Genomic DNA, 21340 nt, shown 5'->3' on the forward strand with positions numbered 1-21340 from the left:
CCTTACCTGCATGGCATCCAGAATTTCATTGTCTGTAAGTTCAGCCTGAGGATACTTGACTCCCGGAGTGCTGTATGTAGCCTGAACAATTTTACCACGAAATCGCTCAAACTGTTTTTTGAGAGAAAGATAAGAATCAGCATTTGTAATAATACTGTCTAAATACATATATATATATATATATATATATATATATATATATTTAGAACCTAAAAATAAAGACACTACTGGACAAGAGCTGACTTAAAGGGCCACTGTAAGTAAATATTTTCTATGCCTGTTACTAACTACCTACCCCAAATACGCTTTTTATCAATAGCATTTCATTAACATATCTCTACCGTATATCAGAAATCTTGTCTGCAAATTTAATTGTTTTCCAAACCCACTCCGTGGGTATCCTTTGCTCTGTACCAATCCGTTTACAATACCTAGGTTTCAAAATGGCGCTTTAAACACAAAGTTATTGGTTTAAGTATTTTGAACAGGCAGTGCTGAAAATAGTGGGCAGGATAACGTGACATCATCGGCGAATAAAAGATATAACTTTTAGAACGTTATGAAACTTTGTTTTGGAGAAAATATAGGTAAGTAGGTTTTAATTAATGTTTATTAACTTTAATATGTTAGTTGTTTAGCTTAAAAATTATAACAGAAAGTAATCCTTTAACTATGTAAATTTCAGGGAATTTCAAATTTTTCTTTCGTGATTCAGATAGAACATACCGTTTTAAACAACTTTCCAATTTACTTCTATTTTCAAATTTGCTTTATTGTCTTGTTATCCTTTGCTGAAGGAACATTGGCAGTTAGCTGAACACATCTAGTAAGCCAATCACAAGAGTTAAATATGTATAGGCACCAAACAGCAGCTAGATCCCACTTGGATATGTGTGTATTCTTTTTCAAAAAGGGATACTAACAAAGCACATTTGAAAATAGAAGTGAATTTAAAAGTGTTTTAAAAATGACATAATGAATCATGCAAGTTTAATTTGGACTTTCCCATCTCTTTAACGCTTTTGTGATTAACTATTTATTAAAACCATTTGCAAGTGTTACACACATAGTTATGGGCAAACCAATAGAACAGCAGGAAAATGTTCCAACGCATGATTACATTTTGCCATTTCAGCTTTATGTCCCTTTAACTAACTAAACAATTGTCAGGTAAAACTGGTCTGCTTCACTAAAAGCTTTCAATTACAGTTTAGGAAGATAACCAGCCAATCCCTGACATCAAACAAAGGAAGGGGGGGGGGGACAACACTGATTTGAATGACAGTGCAAACAATCAAATAGAACACTAAACCAACCCTGTCTATCATACAGAAGTACCTGTCTGCTTAGGAATTGTCATACCACAGTGTAGCATTCTTTACCTGTACGTGCAGATCGGAGCACCTGGTTAGTATTGATCTCTGTTTGTGGAATCCATTTATGATATCTACACTACCCATTTGAAATAAAAGTTGAGAAAAAAGAATCTGTAAATGTTGGTAATGTGACCTATGGCCATATATTCTGTAGGTTGTGTGCACATTAAACTCAATTTTATTTTCTTTCATGATTCAGATAGAGCATACAATTTTTTTTGTTTTCCAATTTAATTCTATTATCTAATTTGCATCATTCTCTTGGTGTCCTTTGTTAAAAAGCATGTCTAGATAGGTTCAGGAGCTTGAAGCTAGTTGCTGATTGGTGGCCTAACTTGTATGCCTATTTTCATTGGCTTACAAATGTGTTCAGCTAGCTCCCATGAGTGCATTCCTGCTGCTTCAATAAAAGATACAGAGCGAATGAAGCAAAATTGATAACAGAATTAAATTGGAAAGTTGTTTAAAAATGATGATAATCTATCTGAATCATGGAAGACATTTTTTGGGGGTTTAATGTCCTTTTAAAACACTATCACTAAATAATGATATAATTTGCAAGATGTACTATAGCTTAAAAGTGTATATTGCAGAACTCCTTGTCAACTTATTTGAAATGCATTGATACTTATATCAATTTGAGATCAACTCTGGACACTCAATCAAAATTAAACTTTCATTATTCAGATAGAGCATACCATTTTAAACAACTTTCCAATTTACTTCCATTAACTAAATGTGCACAGTCTTTTTATATTTAAAAGTTTTGAGTCACCAGCTCCTACTGAGCATGTGCAAGAATAAGTGTATATGCATTTGTGAATGGCTGATGGCTGTCACATGGTACGTGTATGCATTTGTTATTGGCTGATGGCTGTCACATGGTACAGGGGGAGTGGAAAAAGACATAACTTAAAATTGTCAGAAAAAAATCTACTATTTATTTGAAGTTCAGACTAAGCGCTATTGCATTGTCTTGTTATCTTGCATTTGTTGATTATGCAAATCTACTGTGTTGACTGGTCCTTCCTGCTATTCAAATCCTTACTTTGGTGTAGTGTTGAGCAAGAAGACATATTGGGATATATTGAATAAAACTAGTTAGTCAAACTAATATCTCTCTCTTACAGCAAGTTCACCATACGAAAATTGGGGAATTCATAAAAAAATTAGACCTTCCCCTTGTTAGAGTAACGATTAGTTAGATCAACTCTATTCAAATCCGCTTCAATCTTGTAACCGTCAGCTTTCTACCAGATAAACCAACTTCCACTGCCAAGGATATAGGCATCATAAGCGCCCATATGTGTTGCAATCTCAGCGTTGTCAATATATACCAGTTTAATACACCAATCTATTAATGAACTGTCTGCTCAAGTTTTCTATAACCAGATCTGCACTTTTAAGTGTGTAAGATAAATGTACATTAAACTCAGATGCTGCTTTCAATGCCCGATGTTTCTGGCTTAACCCTTTGAGTGCTAATGACGGCTCTGAGCCGTCACAGAGTTTCCCACTCTGGTGCTAATGACGGCTCAGAGCTGTCACTAGCACTCTCCCATTTTGAGGGAGATCTGGGGGCTCCCACCCGCTCCTACCCCGGTGATCATGCCTGTAGAGTGACAGGCATCGCCGGGGCTTCCCCTTTTGCCTGGTGACGTCACGCGCAATAACGTGATGACGTCACCGCGCAACATTATTTATACTTAACAATGTTAAGTATAGGAGCAGGGGGCATGCTGCTTAGAAGCCTGTATCTTCCTTAAAAAAATCTTTGCACCCAGGTGGGAAAGTGCTTAGCACTCAAAGGGTTAAGAAGCAGCGGTCGCAAGAGGTGGTGGAATGCAATCATATCAATACTATACGATTGATATAATTGACACCCCCTGCTAGCAGCCGCAAATGCTTGTGCAATGTTAAATGCCGACAGTGTATGTCGGGCAGACATGATTCCCTACAGCGAATCATGTCTGCCTAGCACTTGATAAATCTACCCCATAATGTAATTCCCCATAAAAGCCTGGAGCAATACATTTTTATTGCTCTTGAGTGCTTACTGTGGTCCAGCAATATTGATAGCGCACCCCACACCATCATTAGCGCTCCACTTGTAATCTGCAATTATCTGTAATTGTTTATTTTGTCTGCTTTTCCTGTTATTTAAATCTTAAAGTTGCATTTTTTTCTACTGCCCCAGAGAGTGCATTTTGTTGAATTTAGGATCTTGAACCTTATTATGTGCCACATGTATCCATGCCCTTAATTTGCCACAGCAGAGCAGATAAAGATAAATATGCTTAATATGCTTTTCAAGGGATATGTCGCTGGACTGCAATACATACACATTTTGTTTTTTAAAGGGATCATAAAACACAAATTGAATTCCCAATAAATGCTTATTTTTTGTAGTTTTATAGATTAATTAGCTACAAGAAATGGGATTTAACAAACATACTCAAGACACTTTTTAAGGTGTATGTTCACAAACTGCAGAATAATGTGTTTGTTTATAACAAGACGACCGTGTCAAATGCTTCTAAAACTTTGATTTCATATGCAGATCTTATGCACTGCAGCAATTAAAGGGACACTCTAGTTGTTTTCTATACCTTTATAAAACATATAGAATCATAGTACAGGATTACACAAACGTTTCCTAAAATTGGCATCCATTTCAAGTTTTTTTTAAAGAAAATATTAATGTCCAGAAAAATACATAATACAGTCCAATAAAACTGAGCGTACGCATTAGTTAGGCCAGGAGTAAATATTACATATAACAATAAATGTATAAAGTGAAACACTTGTATTGTTTAAAAACTTTAATATCTCAATGGAAAAGAGGCCTCAAAAATCATACTTTTTCTCTTTTACACCTAGTTTAGGATGCAGTAATGTGTGAGACGTTATCGACAGCTTCCGATAGTGTTTTTCCTGTTTGCACGTTCAATAATAACCAGGTGTAAATTTGCCCTTTTCGGCTTTTAATATTTTCTATGAGACGAGTCATTTTTAGAAGACGCACCATTGTAAACTGTCAATAACCGTAATGCCTTCCTAGAGCAGTTTTTTAGTATTGCGACCTCGTGAAAACCCAATTATGGCTCAGTGGAAACGAACCCACTATATTAAGAGCAGTTGGTAGCTTTAAAAAGAGAGAGAGAGAGAATAACTCATTGTGTAACCCATTTACAAATCTAGACCAGTCAGAAGACTTGCTTTTCCCACCGAAACTCTCTGAATACATTGTTTCCAATGCAGCAAAGGATTCTGGGTAAGATATGCAAATAAAGTTCACAATGACTCACTTTTTTACTTTTAGCCTGCTTTTCAAGGCAGACTTCCCTTTACGCCATAGCATCGCCGTATTACACAGCTTTTAAGCTTAGCTAGGGTTAGTACAGTGATTCAGACCAATCCCAGGACAGCTGTTTCGTGGTTTTTGCCACTCATCAGCTGGGAGTAGGTTGAATCACTGCTGGGTAAAGTTGATTTCTGGGCGAAATACAACAATTAAATTTATGGGGAGGTGAAAAGTGAGTTTAAAATCTTTGTATTTAGTGGAGGATTTTAAACTCACTTTTCGCCTTCCCATAATTTGAATTGTTGTGTGTATATATATATATATATATATATATATATAAATCTAAATATATTTCTAGGATGATAATAAATCTCACTTATATGCTTCAACATTCACTAATCACACCGGCATTATTTTTCCTCAGAATGGAACTTGAATAGTTCAAAAGGCGCATGCAATTAAAAAAAGCAAACAAGCCTTTCCAATTTACTTTCATTATCAAATTTACTTTGTATAAATTGTATCCTTTGTTGAAGAGCATACTCAGGTAGTCATGAAAATCATGTCTTGAGCACTATATGACAGCAGTGTTTGCAACAATATTTAGCCATATTATAAATGACATAATTTCTTTAATTACAGGTATTATTTTGTATATCATTACCCTGGACTGCATACATTCCAGAGCCACTTTCACATGTTGTTCAGAGCACATCAAATTATCTGCCTTGCTTTGTATTTCTCTCCTCTCGTCCTCATATTTTTTAATTTGTGTCTGATAATCTGTTATTTCTTTTTGCAACCTCTGAACTTCATTCTTGAAGTTAACAATTAGTTGATTCCTTTTTGTCATCTCTGATTTCAATTCTGAAAAAAGCTGTAAGAAAACAATATTAGAAATGACATATTTTGAGAACACAAAATTGCCATTTAATACTATCAGTGTGCCACACAATTTGAAGACTCTTCTCCAGATCACACTATAAACATTCTTCAACTAATAAAGGTAAATCAATAATAAAATATATATTTTTAAAAATGTATTTATTTAATCTTAGTCATCACCAGACATAAGAAAACAAACATGTTCACATTTCTTCCGTCAGTAAAATAAAGTCAGTGCTAGAATAATGTCTTAAAGTGACACTCAAGTCAAACTTAAACTTTCCAATTTACTTTTTATATTTACACTTTTTGATACACCAGCTTCTACTGAGCATGTGCAAGAATTCACAGAATATAAGTATATGCATTTGTGATTGGCTGATGGCTCTCACATGGTACAGGGGTAGTTGAAATAGACATAACTTTGAAATTTGTCAGAAAAAAATCTACTACTCATCTGAAGTTCAGACTGAGTGCTATTGCATTGTCTTGTTATGATGCATCTGTTGATTATGCAAATCTGCTGTATATTACTATGCTGCAGTTTGGGTGATTTAAATGGGAGCAGCAGTTGCCGTATGATCTCCCTAAACATGTGCAGACAGGTTTTCTGTCTGGGAACCTTGATAAATGGGTGTCTATGAGTATGCAGGGGTATACACAAAGTCATACTTAAAGGGACACTGAACCCAAATTTTTTCTTTTGTGATTCAGATAGAGCATGACATTTTAAGAAACTTTCTAATTTACTCCTATTATCATTTTTTCTTCGTTCTCTTGCTATCTTTATTTGAAATGCAAGAATGAAAGTTTAGATGTCGGTCCATTTTTGGTGAACAACCTGGGATGTCCTTGCTGATTGGTGTATAAATTCATCCACCAATAAAAAAGTGCTGTCCAGAGGTCTGAACCAAAAAAACGCTTAGATGTCTTCTTTTTCAAATAAAGATAGCAAGAGAACGAAGAAAAATTGATAATAGTAGTAAATTAGAAAGTTGCTTGAAATTGCATGCTCTATCTGAATCACGAAAGAAAAAAATTGGGTTCAGTGTCCCTTTAATCAATACCGCACAAATAAAATGCTCTAGCACATTACAGAATTGTATTATTGCTCCTTTATGTCCCTTTAAGAGAAACAACTTGTATTTTTCTAAATTGTCCACCCTGAAGCACTTTATATTCAAATATGCTAGCAGTTAAATCTTTCTGTTTTAGCAAACACTAAAATCATGAAAAAAATCACAACACTTGTATATTCTAAGCAATTAAAATGCTGTTACACATCATTTCCTTTTATTCACCACACGAGGGAGCCCTGACGATTATTAAAGGCACAGTCTACTCCAGAATTGTTATTATTTAAAAAGATAGATAATCCCTTTATTACCCATTCCCCAGTTTTGCACAACCAACATGGTTATATTAATATACTTTTCACATCTGTGATTATCTTGTATATAAGCCTCTGTAGACTGCCCCCTTATTGCAGTTCTTAATAAATTAAAGTTTAATTTTGACTAGGTTGTCCCTTTAAAAAAAATATTTCTTGTATTTACTGTAAGGTTTAACTGACTTTTAAAACATTAACATTAAAATATGTATACACTGATTAATCTGAAATATTAATTATACTTCTAACCAGGTTCATGCTTTGATCTAGTGTTGGGCAAAAAAAGCTTTAAGGAACACTGAACCCAAAAAATTTCTTTCATGATTCAGATAGAACATGCAATTTTAAGCCACTTTCTAATTTATTCCTATTATCAATTTTTCTTTGTTCTCTTGCTATCTTTATTTTAAAAATAAGACATCTAAGCTTTTTTTTTATTCAGAACTATGGACAGCACTTTGTTATTGGTGGATGAGTTTATCCACCAATCAGCAAGAACAACCCAGGTTGATCACCAAAAATGGGCCGGCATCTAAACTTACTTTCTTGCATTTCAAATGAAGATACCAAGAGAATGAAGAAAATTTGGTAATAGGAGTAAATTTGAAAGTTGCTTAAAATGTCATGCTCTATCTGAATCATGAAATAATTTTTTTTTGGGTACAGTGTCCCTTTAATTGCAGAGAGAAATTGTGATTAACAAAAACATTTTCCCAGAAAAATCAAGTGTTTTGAGTTTTGTCTTATTCTAGCAAGTTATACACAAAAGTAATAACAGGAATATATATGTTGTGTAGGGTTTCCTTCTAGAACTAAATTTACATTGTTCTTTTGGTATCCTTTGTTGAAAAGCATAGCTAGGCAGACTCAATGGCAGCAGTGCATTACTGAAAGCTAGCTGGTGATTGGTGGCTATGCACATATGCCTCTTGTCATTGACTCACCAGATGTGTTTACCTAGCTCACTTTAGTTCATTGGTGCTCTGGAACTGACTTAAACTATGTGTTTAAACTAATTTTAAGATTCAATGCAATAATGAATTGCTCCAACACAATACATCATTTTATTTTTGAACTTTTATGTCCCTTTAAATGTTATAGTTTAGCAATACTGGCTTTGTATGCTTTTTACCTCTCTAAGATTGTAGTTCTCTTTCTCCATAACAGCCATCATCTCTTTGTGTTTTCGTTCATCCCTCATGTTGGAAAACTTTGAAAAGTCATGGAAAAAATAAGAATATATGATCATATATGTGTTATTGCGTACAGTTAACAAGGTCTGCAGGACACGTGAGAAAACGGAATTTAGGACTGCAACATCTAGAAAATGCGTTTAGCAATCGCTCTTTTAAAATGGTTTTATTTCATACTCATATTTTCGTGATTGTAAGTTACAGTTATTTAATCTTCTTACATGGGATTTCTATCAGCATTGCTGTTCTGTCTTGTATATTGGTGACTAAAATCTTTAGCAAGGGCTTGTTTGTTTTTTTACAGTATGTGTTGTTTAAAAAAAATGTAATTTAAAGTATGTGCATACTTTTTGAGGCAGCAGCACCTACTAAGCATGTGCAAGAGATCCCAGCTCTAAAATATGTATAGGAGTCTGTGACTGGCTGATGGCTGTCACATGATGTGGGGGCTGGAAATTGAAGGAATCTTTAAAAGATGTCTAAAAAATGGCAACTTATTTGAAATTTAACAGTAAAAAAGCACAACTAAGGCTCTTTATATCGTGTATGTGAATAGAATACATTCTTAACAGCTGTAAATTTGTAATACCTTAGCAGACATGGCTTGCAGCTGTATTCCTCTGTCCTTTAATTGCTTTTGTAGAGTTTCTTTTTCAAATGCAGCTTTACGGAGTTGGGATTTATGGCATGTAACTAATCTCTGCAGGGATGAAATAGCACCTGAAAAATTAAGCATTTGCTGTTTAATAAGTAAAGGAAGTAATGAAATCAATAAATCAATATATTTTTTTAGATTTTCAGTTGTAGATAATAATAAAAAAAGTAAAAGGTCACTGAAGGCTCAATACACTTTACTTTACAAGATATCTAGTTATTTGTAAGGAGATAAATAAATGACAATATGAGAATTTATAGGGAAATATGGCTCCCATGGGTGCCAAGCCGGATTTACCGCACGGCTATTGGTTAAGAGGTGAAAATGTCACCTCTTAGCAAAAAAAATATTATTAAATATCTTATACTTCATGAATGAAAGCCCCCTTTATTTGTTTCAATAGTCAATCCTAGCGTTTGTAAAACGCTAGGATTAACTTTCACTTTAATTGATTGCAGTAGCTATAGTAAAACTTCTACACAAATAAAAAACAATGACATATTGATACAATAGAATACAAAGAAATTGGAATAAGGAAATAAAATGTACTGTTGTATTTTTGAAACTGGAAAAACAGGTCTCTTAGGAGTGAAACTGGTAATAAATATTAAATGAGATTAATGAATTATCTTTGCAGCACATATTTACACCTATTATGGTTTATTACTTATAACTTAAAATACTTTAGATACAGGACATGTATTTACAATGATATGTATTAAGACCTGCACAAATTAACTTTCATTGATCAAATATATATTGGGACACTTGCTTATTAAAGGGCCATAATCATAATTCATTAGAGTATGTCATTTTAACTCTATTGATGCCCCAATTCTATGCAAAAGGGTTTAAACACATAGTTAAAGGGATACTAAACCCAATTTTTTTTCTTTTATGATTCAGATAGAGCATGCAATTTTAAGCAACTTTCTAATTTACTCCTATAATCATTTTTTTCTTCATTCTCTTGGTATCTTTATTGAAAAAGCAGGAATGTAAGCTAGCCACCAATCCGCTACCCAGGTGCTGAATCAAAAATGGACTGGCTCCTAAGCTTTACATTCCTGCTTTCAAATAAAGATACCAAGAGAACGAAGAAAAATTGACAATAGGAATAAATTAGAAAGTTCTTAAAATTGCATGCTCTATCTGAATCATGAAAGAAAAAATGGGGGTTTATTATCCATTTAAAGTATCACTTAGGAACCACAGATTACTCCTGCTCCCAATCAGAAACTGTTGCTGTTCCAATCAGCAGCAGTAGTCCCGTGACCCAGCTGTGCGACTTCCGCTGCTGATTGGGTGACTAGTAGTTTCCGCTCAGTAACAGCAGCGCTCGTCGGCTCCCAAGCGGTACTTTAACAATGTTTTTAACCGCATAGATTTGAGGCATCGCTAGTGTTAAACTAATTAGAGCAATCTTTTGTCATTAATATGGCCCTTAAATCATTTTATTTCCAAGATGCTCTATGTTGGGCTGTTTTGAAACAATCCTTTTGCAGTTTCCATTTTGTAATCGTATCACATAGAGAAAGGGAGACCTAAGTGATGAATTGTAATTCTCCAATTCCGCTGTTCTTACATTTTTCTATTCCCTATTTGAAAACTCCGCAAAAATCTCTGCAAGGCACAACGCATAACTCTTCTAATAGATTGCAAATTAATTTAATTTAGGACCTGGTGTGTTATTTTCCTTTCTGATATATATATATATATATATAAAACATGGAAGGGAACTGCACTCCAAGTCCGGATCAGGTACACATCCTGTGACTCAGCAACATCCAGCTCTGGGACTCAGGCAATGGAAAGGACCTTGACGTGGTGCCTGAGCTTTCCCATTTGGCCAGATGCGGTGACTAACCTTTCCAGTTGTGATTTTATCTTAGCTGTGAGCTAGCTGGTGAGTGCTGGGTGTTTCTATGTGTTATATATATATATATATATTAAAGGGCCATAATTATAATTCATTAGAGTGTGTCATTTTAACTCTAGCAACGCCCCAGTTCTATGTGATTAATTAAAATATTAAATGAAAATAATAATTGTATTTAAAAAGCTGTATGATAATCTAAAAGGGAAAGTGAAGTCAAATTAAACTTTCATGGTTCAGAGAGAACATGTAGTTCGAAAACAACGCTACAATTTACTTCTGTTATCTAATTTGCTTTATTTGTTGAAAAGCATACCTAGATAGACCCAGAAGCTGCAATGCACTACAGGGAGCTAGCTACTGATTAGTGGCTGCATATATATATTTATACCTCTTGTCATTGTCTCACATGGTGTGTTCAGCTAGCTCCCAGTAGCACATTGCTGCTCCTTCAACAAAGGATTAAAACAAATTTGATAATAGAAATAAATTGTAAGGTTGTTTAAAATGATATGAGCTATCTGAATCAATAAATAAATATTTTGGGTTTCATGTCCCTTTAATTAAATCTAAATATCCTGAAATGTACAATCAAATATTCACTCACTCTTTTACCTTTAGACATTTCATATTCTTTTTTCAAGTTGCCCAATTCCTCCTTTAACTGTTTTGTTTTTTTCTGAAGGTCATCTGGTATTTCCAGGTATCCATTAGAATAGTCTTGGGCAGACAGCTCAGTTGTAGCATCAATAATCTTCTCTGCATTATTATTCTCCTCCAATAAAATCTGCAGACATTAAACAAAATTACAAGGACCACTAAATGCTGTAGAATTGGATAATTAACCCGTGCATAATAAAAAGACAATGCAATAACAATTTGAATTTCAAATAAGCAGCAGTTTTTTTTTCTGGCAAAAAAAGTTTTCTCCCATTTTCCGCACCCCTGTACCATGTGACAAACATCAGCCAATCACAGACGAGTATACCTATACCATGTGAGCTTGTGCACATGCTCAGTAGGATCTTGTTCCCCAGAAAGTGTGAATATAAAAAGACTATATAAAAAAGATTATATCAAAGGACTACTATGAACAAGGCAAATACCCAGACAAAGAATTTGGTTTGGATGAATCATTTGTCATGAAAATAAATGTTATTTTGTTTTGTCTGATATTTGGTAAAGAGACAGTAAAAAAGTCACAATTAAACTTAAAGGGACACTGAACCCATATTTTTTCTTTCGTGATTCAGATAGAGCAAGCAAATTTTAACCAACTTTCTAATTTACTCCTATTATCAATTTTTCTTCGTTCTCTTGCTATCTTTATTTGAAAAAGAAGGCATCTAAGCTAAGGAGCCAGACAGTTTTTGGTTCAGTACCATGGATAGCACTTGTTTATTGGTGGGGGAATTTATCCACCAATCAGCAAGAACAACCCAGGTTGTTCACCAAAAATGGGCCGGCATCTAAACTTACATTATTGCTTTTCAAATAAAGATACCAAGAGAATAAAGAAAATTTGATAATAGGAGTAAATTAGAAAGTTGCTTAAAATTGCATGCTCTGTCTGAATCACGAATGAAAAAATTTGGGTTCAGTGTCCCTTTAAATGGATTGGATAAAGCATTATATTTTAAGCAACTTTGCCATTTACATGCATTATCAATTTTCCCTTGTTCTCTTGCTATTCTGTGTTAAAGAGCAATCCTAGGTCAGCTTAGGAGCGTGCACGTGTCCTTAGCAATTTTGCATTAGTGTTTGCCACAATGTTTATAGCAATGTTATACATAGTTGCAAACATTGCTGCCATAGAATGCTAAAGACACTATATGGCAGCAATGTTTGCTACTATGTATAAAATTGCTATAACCATTGTTTTAAACACTGCTGCCAGATGGCTAAAGACATGTGCACACTCTTGAGCCTACAAAGCTTTACTATGTAACAAACAATACCAAGAGAAAAAAGCAAATCTAATTACAACAGTAATTGTAAAGTTGTTTAAAACAGCATTAATAATGAAAGTTTAATTTTGACTTTAAACTTTAAGGGGATCAATCAGTATGTGTTTGTTAGAGAAAATCCCCCCCCCCCTGCTATTTCCTATGGAAAATGTTTTCAGTAGCAGCTGGTCAGCAGCTTAAATTTAAATAAAGTTAAATGAGTAGTTAGGGCTACTGCTACAAACCAATTTTGATCCGAGCATACATATTTTTCACAACGGAGCAGTCATTTTACCCCTTGGCTACCAGAAACATAGAAATGAATAATTTGGCCTCTTTATCTGACAGTTACACACATAAACAGCGGTGATTTGACCCCCTTGACTGCCCCTCACTTCTTTTTGCTCTATATTTGTAATGTTATATTTAGTTTAACCCCTTGAGTGCTAATGACGGCTCAGAGCCGTCATTAGCACTCAACTACCTTTTTTGCAATCTGGGGGCCCCCACCCGCTCCTACCCCGGCAATCAGGCCTGCATAGTGACAGGCATCCTGTTACGTGCGGTGACGTCACGCGCAATGACGTGATGACGTCACCGTGCAACTTTATTTAAAATTGTCAATACAAAGTATAGGGAAAGGGGGCATGCTATTTAGAAACCTGTATCTCAGGGATCTAAGCAGCTACAGACCCCCAAGACCCACCATTGTAAAGGTAATCGCCTAACCTTTCCAATGGTATACGTCTTGGGGATTTGGGGGAAAAAATAAAAAAGTAAAAAAAATTTTTTTTTGAAAATAGTAAAAAACAGAAAAATATTAAATTCAGCTTAGCACTCAAAGGGTACACTGGACATTTAAGTGTCTAATTTTTGTGAAGATTTCACTGAACAGCCTGCTAAAAGTCTAGACTGTTGTATACTAGACACCTGGCAACCCTAGGTACAGTTGCCTAGCTAGTTATATGTGTTGTTTCAAATAATTGCACTTTGCTCATACTGTATGGATAAACAAATTCAGGTTGTTTATTATCTTTAATTAACAAAAGGGAAGACGAAGTGAATCATCTCCGCTCAACATTGCTAAATGCAGACGGCGTACGCTATCAGCATCTATCATTGCACAAGCATTTCACCAGAAATGCTTGTGCAATCCCGTCCCCTGCTCACTAGTGGCCAATTGGCCGCTAGCAGGGGCTGTCAATCATCATTTTGAGAAGTTAACTTTAGTTTCAGGCGAACCTGAAACAAGGGGCTCAGAAGCATAAACTGCTGCTTGATAAATGGAGCCCAAAATATCTACTTTTTATTATTTATACAATCTTTTTAGTCTCCATTTGTATTGTCTCTGTGTTTTAGCATCTTGACATGTAACAATACTTTTTTCTAAACTTGTACCCTTAGATCTGCATTACTGTATGTAACTAATAGATCTGAAAAAACAGAGCAAATGGAGCGCAACACAGAAAATCTAAGTGCAGTAGTTAAAATGATCAATTTATTAAAGGGACATAATACTCATATGCTAAATCACTGGAAACTGATGCAGTATTAACTGTAAAAATCTGACAGGAAAATATCACCTGAGCATCTCTATGTAAAAAAGGAAGATATTTTACCTCAGCTCAGCAGAGTAAGTTCTGTGTAAAAAGTTATACTTCAGTTACTGCCGAGCTGCAGGTAAAAAATAAATAAAAATGAAGAAATGAACAGCAGCCAATCAACATCAGCAGTGCTGAGGTCATGAACTCTTTTACTGGGATCTCATAAGATTTCACTAGGGAATAGGGAAATAAGATGACTGTGCACGAAGCTCACTCCCTTGCCGGTCCCAGGACAGACATTCTGATTTGCTGCTTAGAAGTCCTTTACAATGGGATGTGGCTACTGAGAAACTTTTGAGGTAAAATATCTTTCTTTTTTACATAGAGATGTTCAGGTGATATTATATATGTTTCAACATTTGGGTATCATAGCCCTTTAATAAAAGCTCATAAAAGGTGTACTCTCACAAAGATAACCTCAAATATGTGAGGTATGTTTCAGCATATATTGAAAGATATCCTCCTTAGAGCCGCAGGTGTAACACAGCCCTCCGTGTCCCTCAACGTCCACACAGTGGGTAGTATAGGGTTAAACGTTACTTTTCCATTTATAAGTCCAAAATACAGATTTAAGGGGCACACAGGGTATAATGAATACTGACTCGTAGTGTAAGAAGAGGCTGATAATCTCTCAAAGATGGAGACAGTGTGTTTGGGAAAAGAAAAAAGTGAAGCGGAGAAACAAGAGACAAACAAAGGTGAAGAAAAAGAAACAGGTAGAAAAAGAAAGAAAGAGGCGTATGACAAGCACAGCCATACATTGCAATAGCCCATGGCACCAAAAGGTCTAAGTAATATTTACTGTACCTCTGCATCCATTTCCATCAGTTCACTTTCCTTATGTTCCTCCGTCATGGATATGTCGGCACTAAGGAACGGATCTTTATGAGCTGATGTCGCATGTTGTTCTTCTTTTACGAAATGAACACTTAAAGGGTAATTTCCAGAATCCGATTTCTCACATTCTCCATTTGGTTCCATGATTGAAGCATTCTGTAAATATAAATCATGATCCTGTTCTGGGTACTGAATATTAAAGTCTCATTAAACTCTAAATACATTTCATGCACCGACCACTAAATATGGGTGCTGCCATTTTTTAACTTAGGTTGAAATGCAGTTATCTGAAGTAGAAATCAGGCATCTATAGTGGCATCTATGACTAGAGGGAAGCTGGGAATAGCCGTGATACTATGCTTATAAATGGTATCGGGCCCAAATTATTATTGTGCGAGTGGACATGATCCGATATTGCGGATCATGTCTGCTGCACATCGATAAATGCCGACAGTATACACTGTCAACATTTATCATTACACCAGCAGTTCTTGTGAACTGCTAGTGCAATGCCGCCCCTGCAGATTTGTGGCCAATCAGCTGCTAGCAGGGGGTGTCAATCAACCCAATCATATTCGATCAGGTTGATTTCTGGCGATGTCTGTCCGCCGCCTCAGAGCAGGCGGACAGGTTATGGAGCAGCGGTCATTGGACCGCTGCTTCATAACTTGTGTTTCCGGCGAGCCTGAAGGCTCGTCAGAAACACGGGGCATCAAGCTTCATACAGAGCTTGATAAATATGCCCCATAGTGTTTATTGTCCCTTTAACAAAATCCACAAGTTCAGAAAAATAAACAAATATGTCGTACATACTGCTCTAGTTATGTTGCTCCATAGTTTTTCATATACAATTATATTGATTTAATCAAACACACATTACCAAAGAGAAATACATTAATTACAACAATATCCTTAACTTCTAATTTACTTTTATTGTAACTCTATATGAAAAAAAACAAAAAATAATTTGCATTTGTTAGCTAGCCAATCATGAACTGTAATAGCATAGATTTGGAGATCAGGAATGCCCAGTCTCCTGTGTATAAATATCTGGTTTGGGGACGCCCCCCCCCCCCCAAGAGAAAACATTTTTCTCTCCATACTGCAGAGTGTTTGTCAAAGTCAATAAACAAACTCTATAACCTGTTGTGGTCTGAATAGTTATTTCAGTCCAGGATGAATTATCACCAACAGGTAAAATGATTGACAAGAACTTTAATCAAGGTGCCAATAAAGTTCTGTAGAATAATCACAACTAAACAATCACTTGCAGCATTTTTGGCAATGACACATTCTTTCTCAAGCTAATGAGATCCTTGTAAGGAAAGAGGCAATAGTTTCAGTGTAATTGGCACCTTGTATTAGACATGTGCACAGCAGAAAAATTTGTTTCAGTTCGCTTCGGACAGATTCAGATTTTTTCGAATCTCGTTTCGGATCGATTTGAATTTGGATACATTCAAATGTATTTTTTTCGGATTCAAATAAATTCGGATGTATTCGATTCGTATATTTGGAAGTTCGGTATGTGTTATGTTGATTCAGATGGTTCCAAGTTACACAAACGGAATTATTTCACTGTTCTCTCACACTAAGGCCTCTTTATCAAAGTCTGGCGGACCTGATCCGACAGTGCGGATCAGGTCCGCCAGACCTCGCTGAATACGGAGAGCAATACGCTCTCCATATTCAGCATTGCACCAGCAGCTCACAAGAGCTGCTGGTGCAACGCCGCCCCCTGCAGAATCAATCGGCCACCAGCAGGGAGGTGTCAATCAACCCGATCGTACTCAAAATTTTAATTTAATTTTTATACTGAATTGTGATTAGTCCATGGCCATTCGAATGTAACAAATAAATCCAAACTAATTCGGATTTAATCGTTACATATGCATTTGGATTAGTTTAGTTTTGCTGCTAGGGTAATTCTTCGAATTTCGATTTGGAACGAAACGAAACGCACATGTCTACCTTGTATACAATATTCTCATGAATCAGCGCTCAACTTCAAACCCTGCCTTCATTACCCTCTTTAGCCTTTAGTTTTCTTCAGGCGACTATCAAATTTCTGCTTGTGACAAACAAAAGTATTGTTTCTAAAAGCAGTGAGGATACTGGGTGATTTTGATGTGGACATTATTGTAGAACACTTAGCCAGGAGTCAGCAAAAGGCATTTGATAAGTCACAGGTAGTAAACTTCTTTTTACTATCTATGAACTTTGAGTCTGTAATGAAAGACATTCATAATGTTTTTGATGTTGTAATCATTCTACAAACTAATATTAACAGAAATAGAAAAAATATAGATGCCATTTAAATAAAATATACACTTTTCTCTCTTTGAGGATAGAGTTTAAAAAATGTAATCTATAAAATAATTAGCCATCTGTGATGAGGCCTTTGCCCCCATCATATGAGATATTACAAATATAATGCCAACCCTACAATACCATCAATCTAACAATATAGTCATTAGTGATTTAAATCATATACAACAACGATCAACGAATCAGTCTTAGAAGACATAAACAGAGGCGCCTCATGGTATAGCACAGCAAAAAGATAGATTGATGATATATCACTACAAGGGCAGACTCACAATTGTGCAGGCACATATAGTGCTATCATGGCAAGCTGAGACTTCAGAGCTGCTCGGCTGACTCACTCACATCTGTGGAAGCTTCGTCCTACTCCCACAACAGCATAAATCGCTAAGTCACCAGCTACGGGCGGTGTCTTGTTATAGCCAATCCACTCAGTGGAAGTGCTTCAATCCACTTAGAGCAATTTAGTTGTCAAGGAAGCCCAGTGCCAATAAGGTTCCTAGCGTGCAGGCACTCTCTTACAAAAATAGCTCAACCAGAGCGAGGTGTAAAGATAAAATCTTTTTTAAAACATAATTAAAATTATACCAGCAGGACAGCATGGTATCGCCAGTTTCAGAGAATAAACATCCTAACTTATTGAGTGGAGAACATTTTAGTTGAGAGGTTAAATCCGAGATATAAGTGTATAGACATAAACTGCTGTCAGCGCATATTTTATAAATTGTATTTGAATACTATGGGCAGATGTTAATATAGTCTGAGCTCTAATGGCTATTTCTTATTACCTAGTTTTATATTAGAAAATTTTCTGTTTAGAATTTATTAGTATTTGAGCTAACTGACGACATCAAAATAGCCAAAGAGAAAACCTGGTCCTAAACTCTCTTAGTTCATTTCATTTGACACTTCCCAGATGAACTATAGATCAGTTTTATTGCATCATGGCGTAATTGATGTTTAAATGGTTTTTCTTTTCTTTTCCATCAATATAGCTTTTCCTATTCAGATAGTGTATAGGTGTCCTCTAAGTCGCTGCCGCTGCCTGGTTGAATCAACCCCCCACTTAATAAAGTATCCGAGCATTTTATTTATTGCACCCGGATACATAAAGAGCGGTTTCTCTCGCAATAAAACCGCAGTTAATCCAAGAACTTAATCTATTTATCACTAACTACTATATAGAACCAATATTATGAACACAAGCTTACAGTTACTCCAATAATTGTATTATCCAGAACTAAGATTGTAAGCAAATATTTACATTTACAGTGTCGACATTCAAGATTTATAATATATATCCCAACTAGCGCATGTTTATGTTTATTTCTATATGGCCACCATATATTTGTGTTTACTGTTTATCAAGATAATATGTAGTTTACACTCTCATATAAGATATACTGGTTGGTGTTAACTCTAGACGAAAACAACATAGCATTTTTATTTATATATGGTTGCTTAAAGGGGACACTGAACCCAAATTTTTTCTTTTGTGATTCAGATAGAGCATGCAATTTTAAGCAACTTTCTAATTTACTCCTATTATCAATTTTTCTTAGTTCTCTTGCTATCTTTCTTTGAAAAAGAAGGCATCTAAGCTTTTTTTTAGGTTCAGGACTCTGGACAGTAATTTTTTATTGGTGGATGAATGTATCCACCAATCAGCAAGGACAACCCAGGTTGTTCACTAAAAAAAATGGGCCGGCATCTAAACTTACATTCTTGAATTTCAAATAAAGATACCAAGAGAATGAAGAAAATTTGATAATAGGAGTAAATTAGAAAGATGCTTAAAATGTCATGCTCTATCTGAATTACGAAATAATTTTTTTGGGTTCAGTATCCCTTTAACAGTTGGGCTTATTGTTTATTAAAATAATATATAGTTTGCATTCTCATATAAGATATACTAAATTATCATTCTTTAACCCTATGAGGGTATGAGAAAGTGTTATAATATTCAGATATATAATTGTGTTTGCCAATGAAATCTAATTTATACAAATTGATTAGGCAAATGACCATGGAGTCTTGTAAGATGTTTAATATACCAGCGGGAAGATACTTACACTTGTTTCACTGCAATTTAAGATTTATAGTCTAATTGACAACTGTCTATGCTACCTACTTGTATCCTGACACTATTAGGCTCTTTGGTCACTAGACTCTTTGGAGGAGAGGAACTAAGATAAGAAAATGTTAGTGTATATTATATGCATCCCTGAACAGTAGAGTCTTGTAGGCAGCAATGTGAGGAGGTGACAAGAGAGGAGGAGAGAAGGAGGTCATGAGCAGAGCGAAGGGGACGGGAGGGAGAGTATTTAGTGACAAGGTTGGAGATATAGAGGGGAACAGTGTTGTTAAGATCTTTGAATGTCAGTGTCAGGATTTTGTGTTTTATTCTAGAGGTTAGAGGAAACCAGTAAAGGGACTGGCAGAGAGGTGCAGGCTGCAGCAGACGAGGAGTGACATGTAACAAAAATCAGCCTGTAAGAGGCATTTAATATGGAATGTAAGGGAAATGGCAGCTAGGGAGGCCGGAGAGGATGGAGTTGCAATAGCCAAGGTGGGAAATGATGAGAGAGTCTTAGTTGTGTCTTGTGGGAGGAAGTGGCAAATTTTGGAGTTGTTTTAAAGGAGGAAGCAGCAGGAATTGGCCAAAGACTAGGGGGCCTATTTATCAAAGGTCTTGCGGACCTGATCCGACAGTGCGGATCAGGTCCGCAAGACCTCGCTGAATGCGGAGAGCAATACGCTCTCCGTATTCAGCTTTGCACCAGCAGCTCACAAGAGACTGCTGCTGGACACGGCCAGAGCACTGAGAGATATCAGGTATTGCTGTAACTGGAGTGAATAAGGGAACCTTCTTCCTGAGCACAGACATTGGAGCCTATCAGCATGAACTTATATGTGTTAGTTCATACCAAGACAACAGAGCACAGCTCCAAGAGGCAACAAGCATAGGAAGTTTTTGGGGGAGACCAGTACAGAAGGATCTACACTTCCTTCTACTCCAAGAGGCAGACGAAAACACAGAATACACCAACCAGGATCTACTCATCACCTGATATACCCTCCAATGCGGCAAACTTACCTCATATGATTGGGGTAATTTTTGGTAAGGGTATCCAATTTATCTCCATTACACTTGGATACACATCTCTACATTATAATTAAGGACTTTATATATATATAACTGTTTTTCTCACCAGAGACTCATATCTATCTATATATTTAGGAAGACTTGTAAGCACTGTTAACCCTCTGCACCATATTTTCTTATAGTTAACCTAGACTTAGTCTAAAGTTAAATATTTGTCCATAAATAGCTGTCTTACTTTGTCTTCATATATCTGACTAGCGCATTCTTAGGAGCAACGCTTGTCTCCACTCAGACACTCTGAGTGGGTACATTCTACTCACATTTGTATATATACATATAAGTGCATTGGAGCCCTTTGCAGTCAAATAGCTCAAAACATGTAATCTCATTTTTATGCAATATTCATATTTAATAAAGTATTTAATTATGTATTTAATTTAAATATTACACATTCCAATGTTCTTCCCACAAGGGAATATGTTCTAAGTATTTTTAAATAGATATTCCTCTTATTGACATAGATATAAATTTGACCAAAAAAATTATATATATATATATATATATATATATATATATATATATATATATATATATAAAATATATGTATACAGTATCCCACAAGAGTACACCAGTTTTGTAAATATTTTATTATATATTTTGATGTGACAACACTGAAGAAATGACACTTTGCTACAATGTAAAGCAGTGAGTGTACAGCCTGTATAACAGTGTAAATTTGCTATCCCCTCAAAATAAATCAACAAACAGCCAATAATGTCAAAACCGTTGGCAACAAAAGTGAGTACACCCCTAAGTGGAAATGTCCAAATTGGGCCCAAAGTG

At 35.5% G+C, this 21340-nt stretch overlaps 1 protein-coding gene across 1 annotated transcript in view; it reads right to left on the reverse strand.

Annotated features, from left to right (window-relative positions):
- Window positions 1-21340, reverse strand: part of CCDC27 (coiled-coil domain containing 27) — a 91400-nt gene that overhangs the window by 10457 nt on the left and 59603 nt on the right. Inside the window, exons 7-12 of the mRNA XM_053690955.1 lie at window positions 15037-15222; window positions 11295-11466; window positions 8738-8868; window positions 8088-8165; window positions 5345-5557; window positions 7-111 (exon numbers count right to left, since the gene is read on the reverse strand). Coding sequence (XP_053546930.1) covers window positions 7-111; window positions 5345-5557; window positions 8088-8165; window positions 8738-8868; window positions 11295-11466; window positions 15037-15222 — 885 coding nt within the window. The remainder of the gene's footprint in view (window positions 1-6; window positions 112-5344; window positions 5558-8087; window positions 8166-8737; window positions 8869-11294; window positions 11467-15036; window positions 15223-21340) is intronic.

This window comes from Bombina bombina, chromosome 8 (genome assembly GCF_027579735.1).
Source record: "Bombina bombina isolate aBomBom1 chromosome 8, aBomBom1.pri, whole genome shotgun sequence".
In the NCBI taxonomy this organism is placed as follows: domain Eukaryota; kingdom Metazoa; phylum Chordata; class Amphibia; order Anura; family Bombinatoridae; genus Bombina; species Bombina bombina.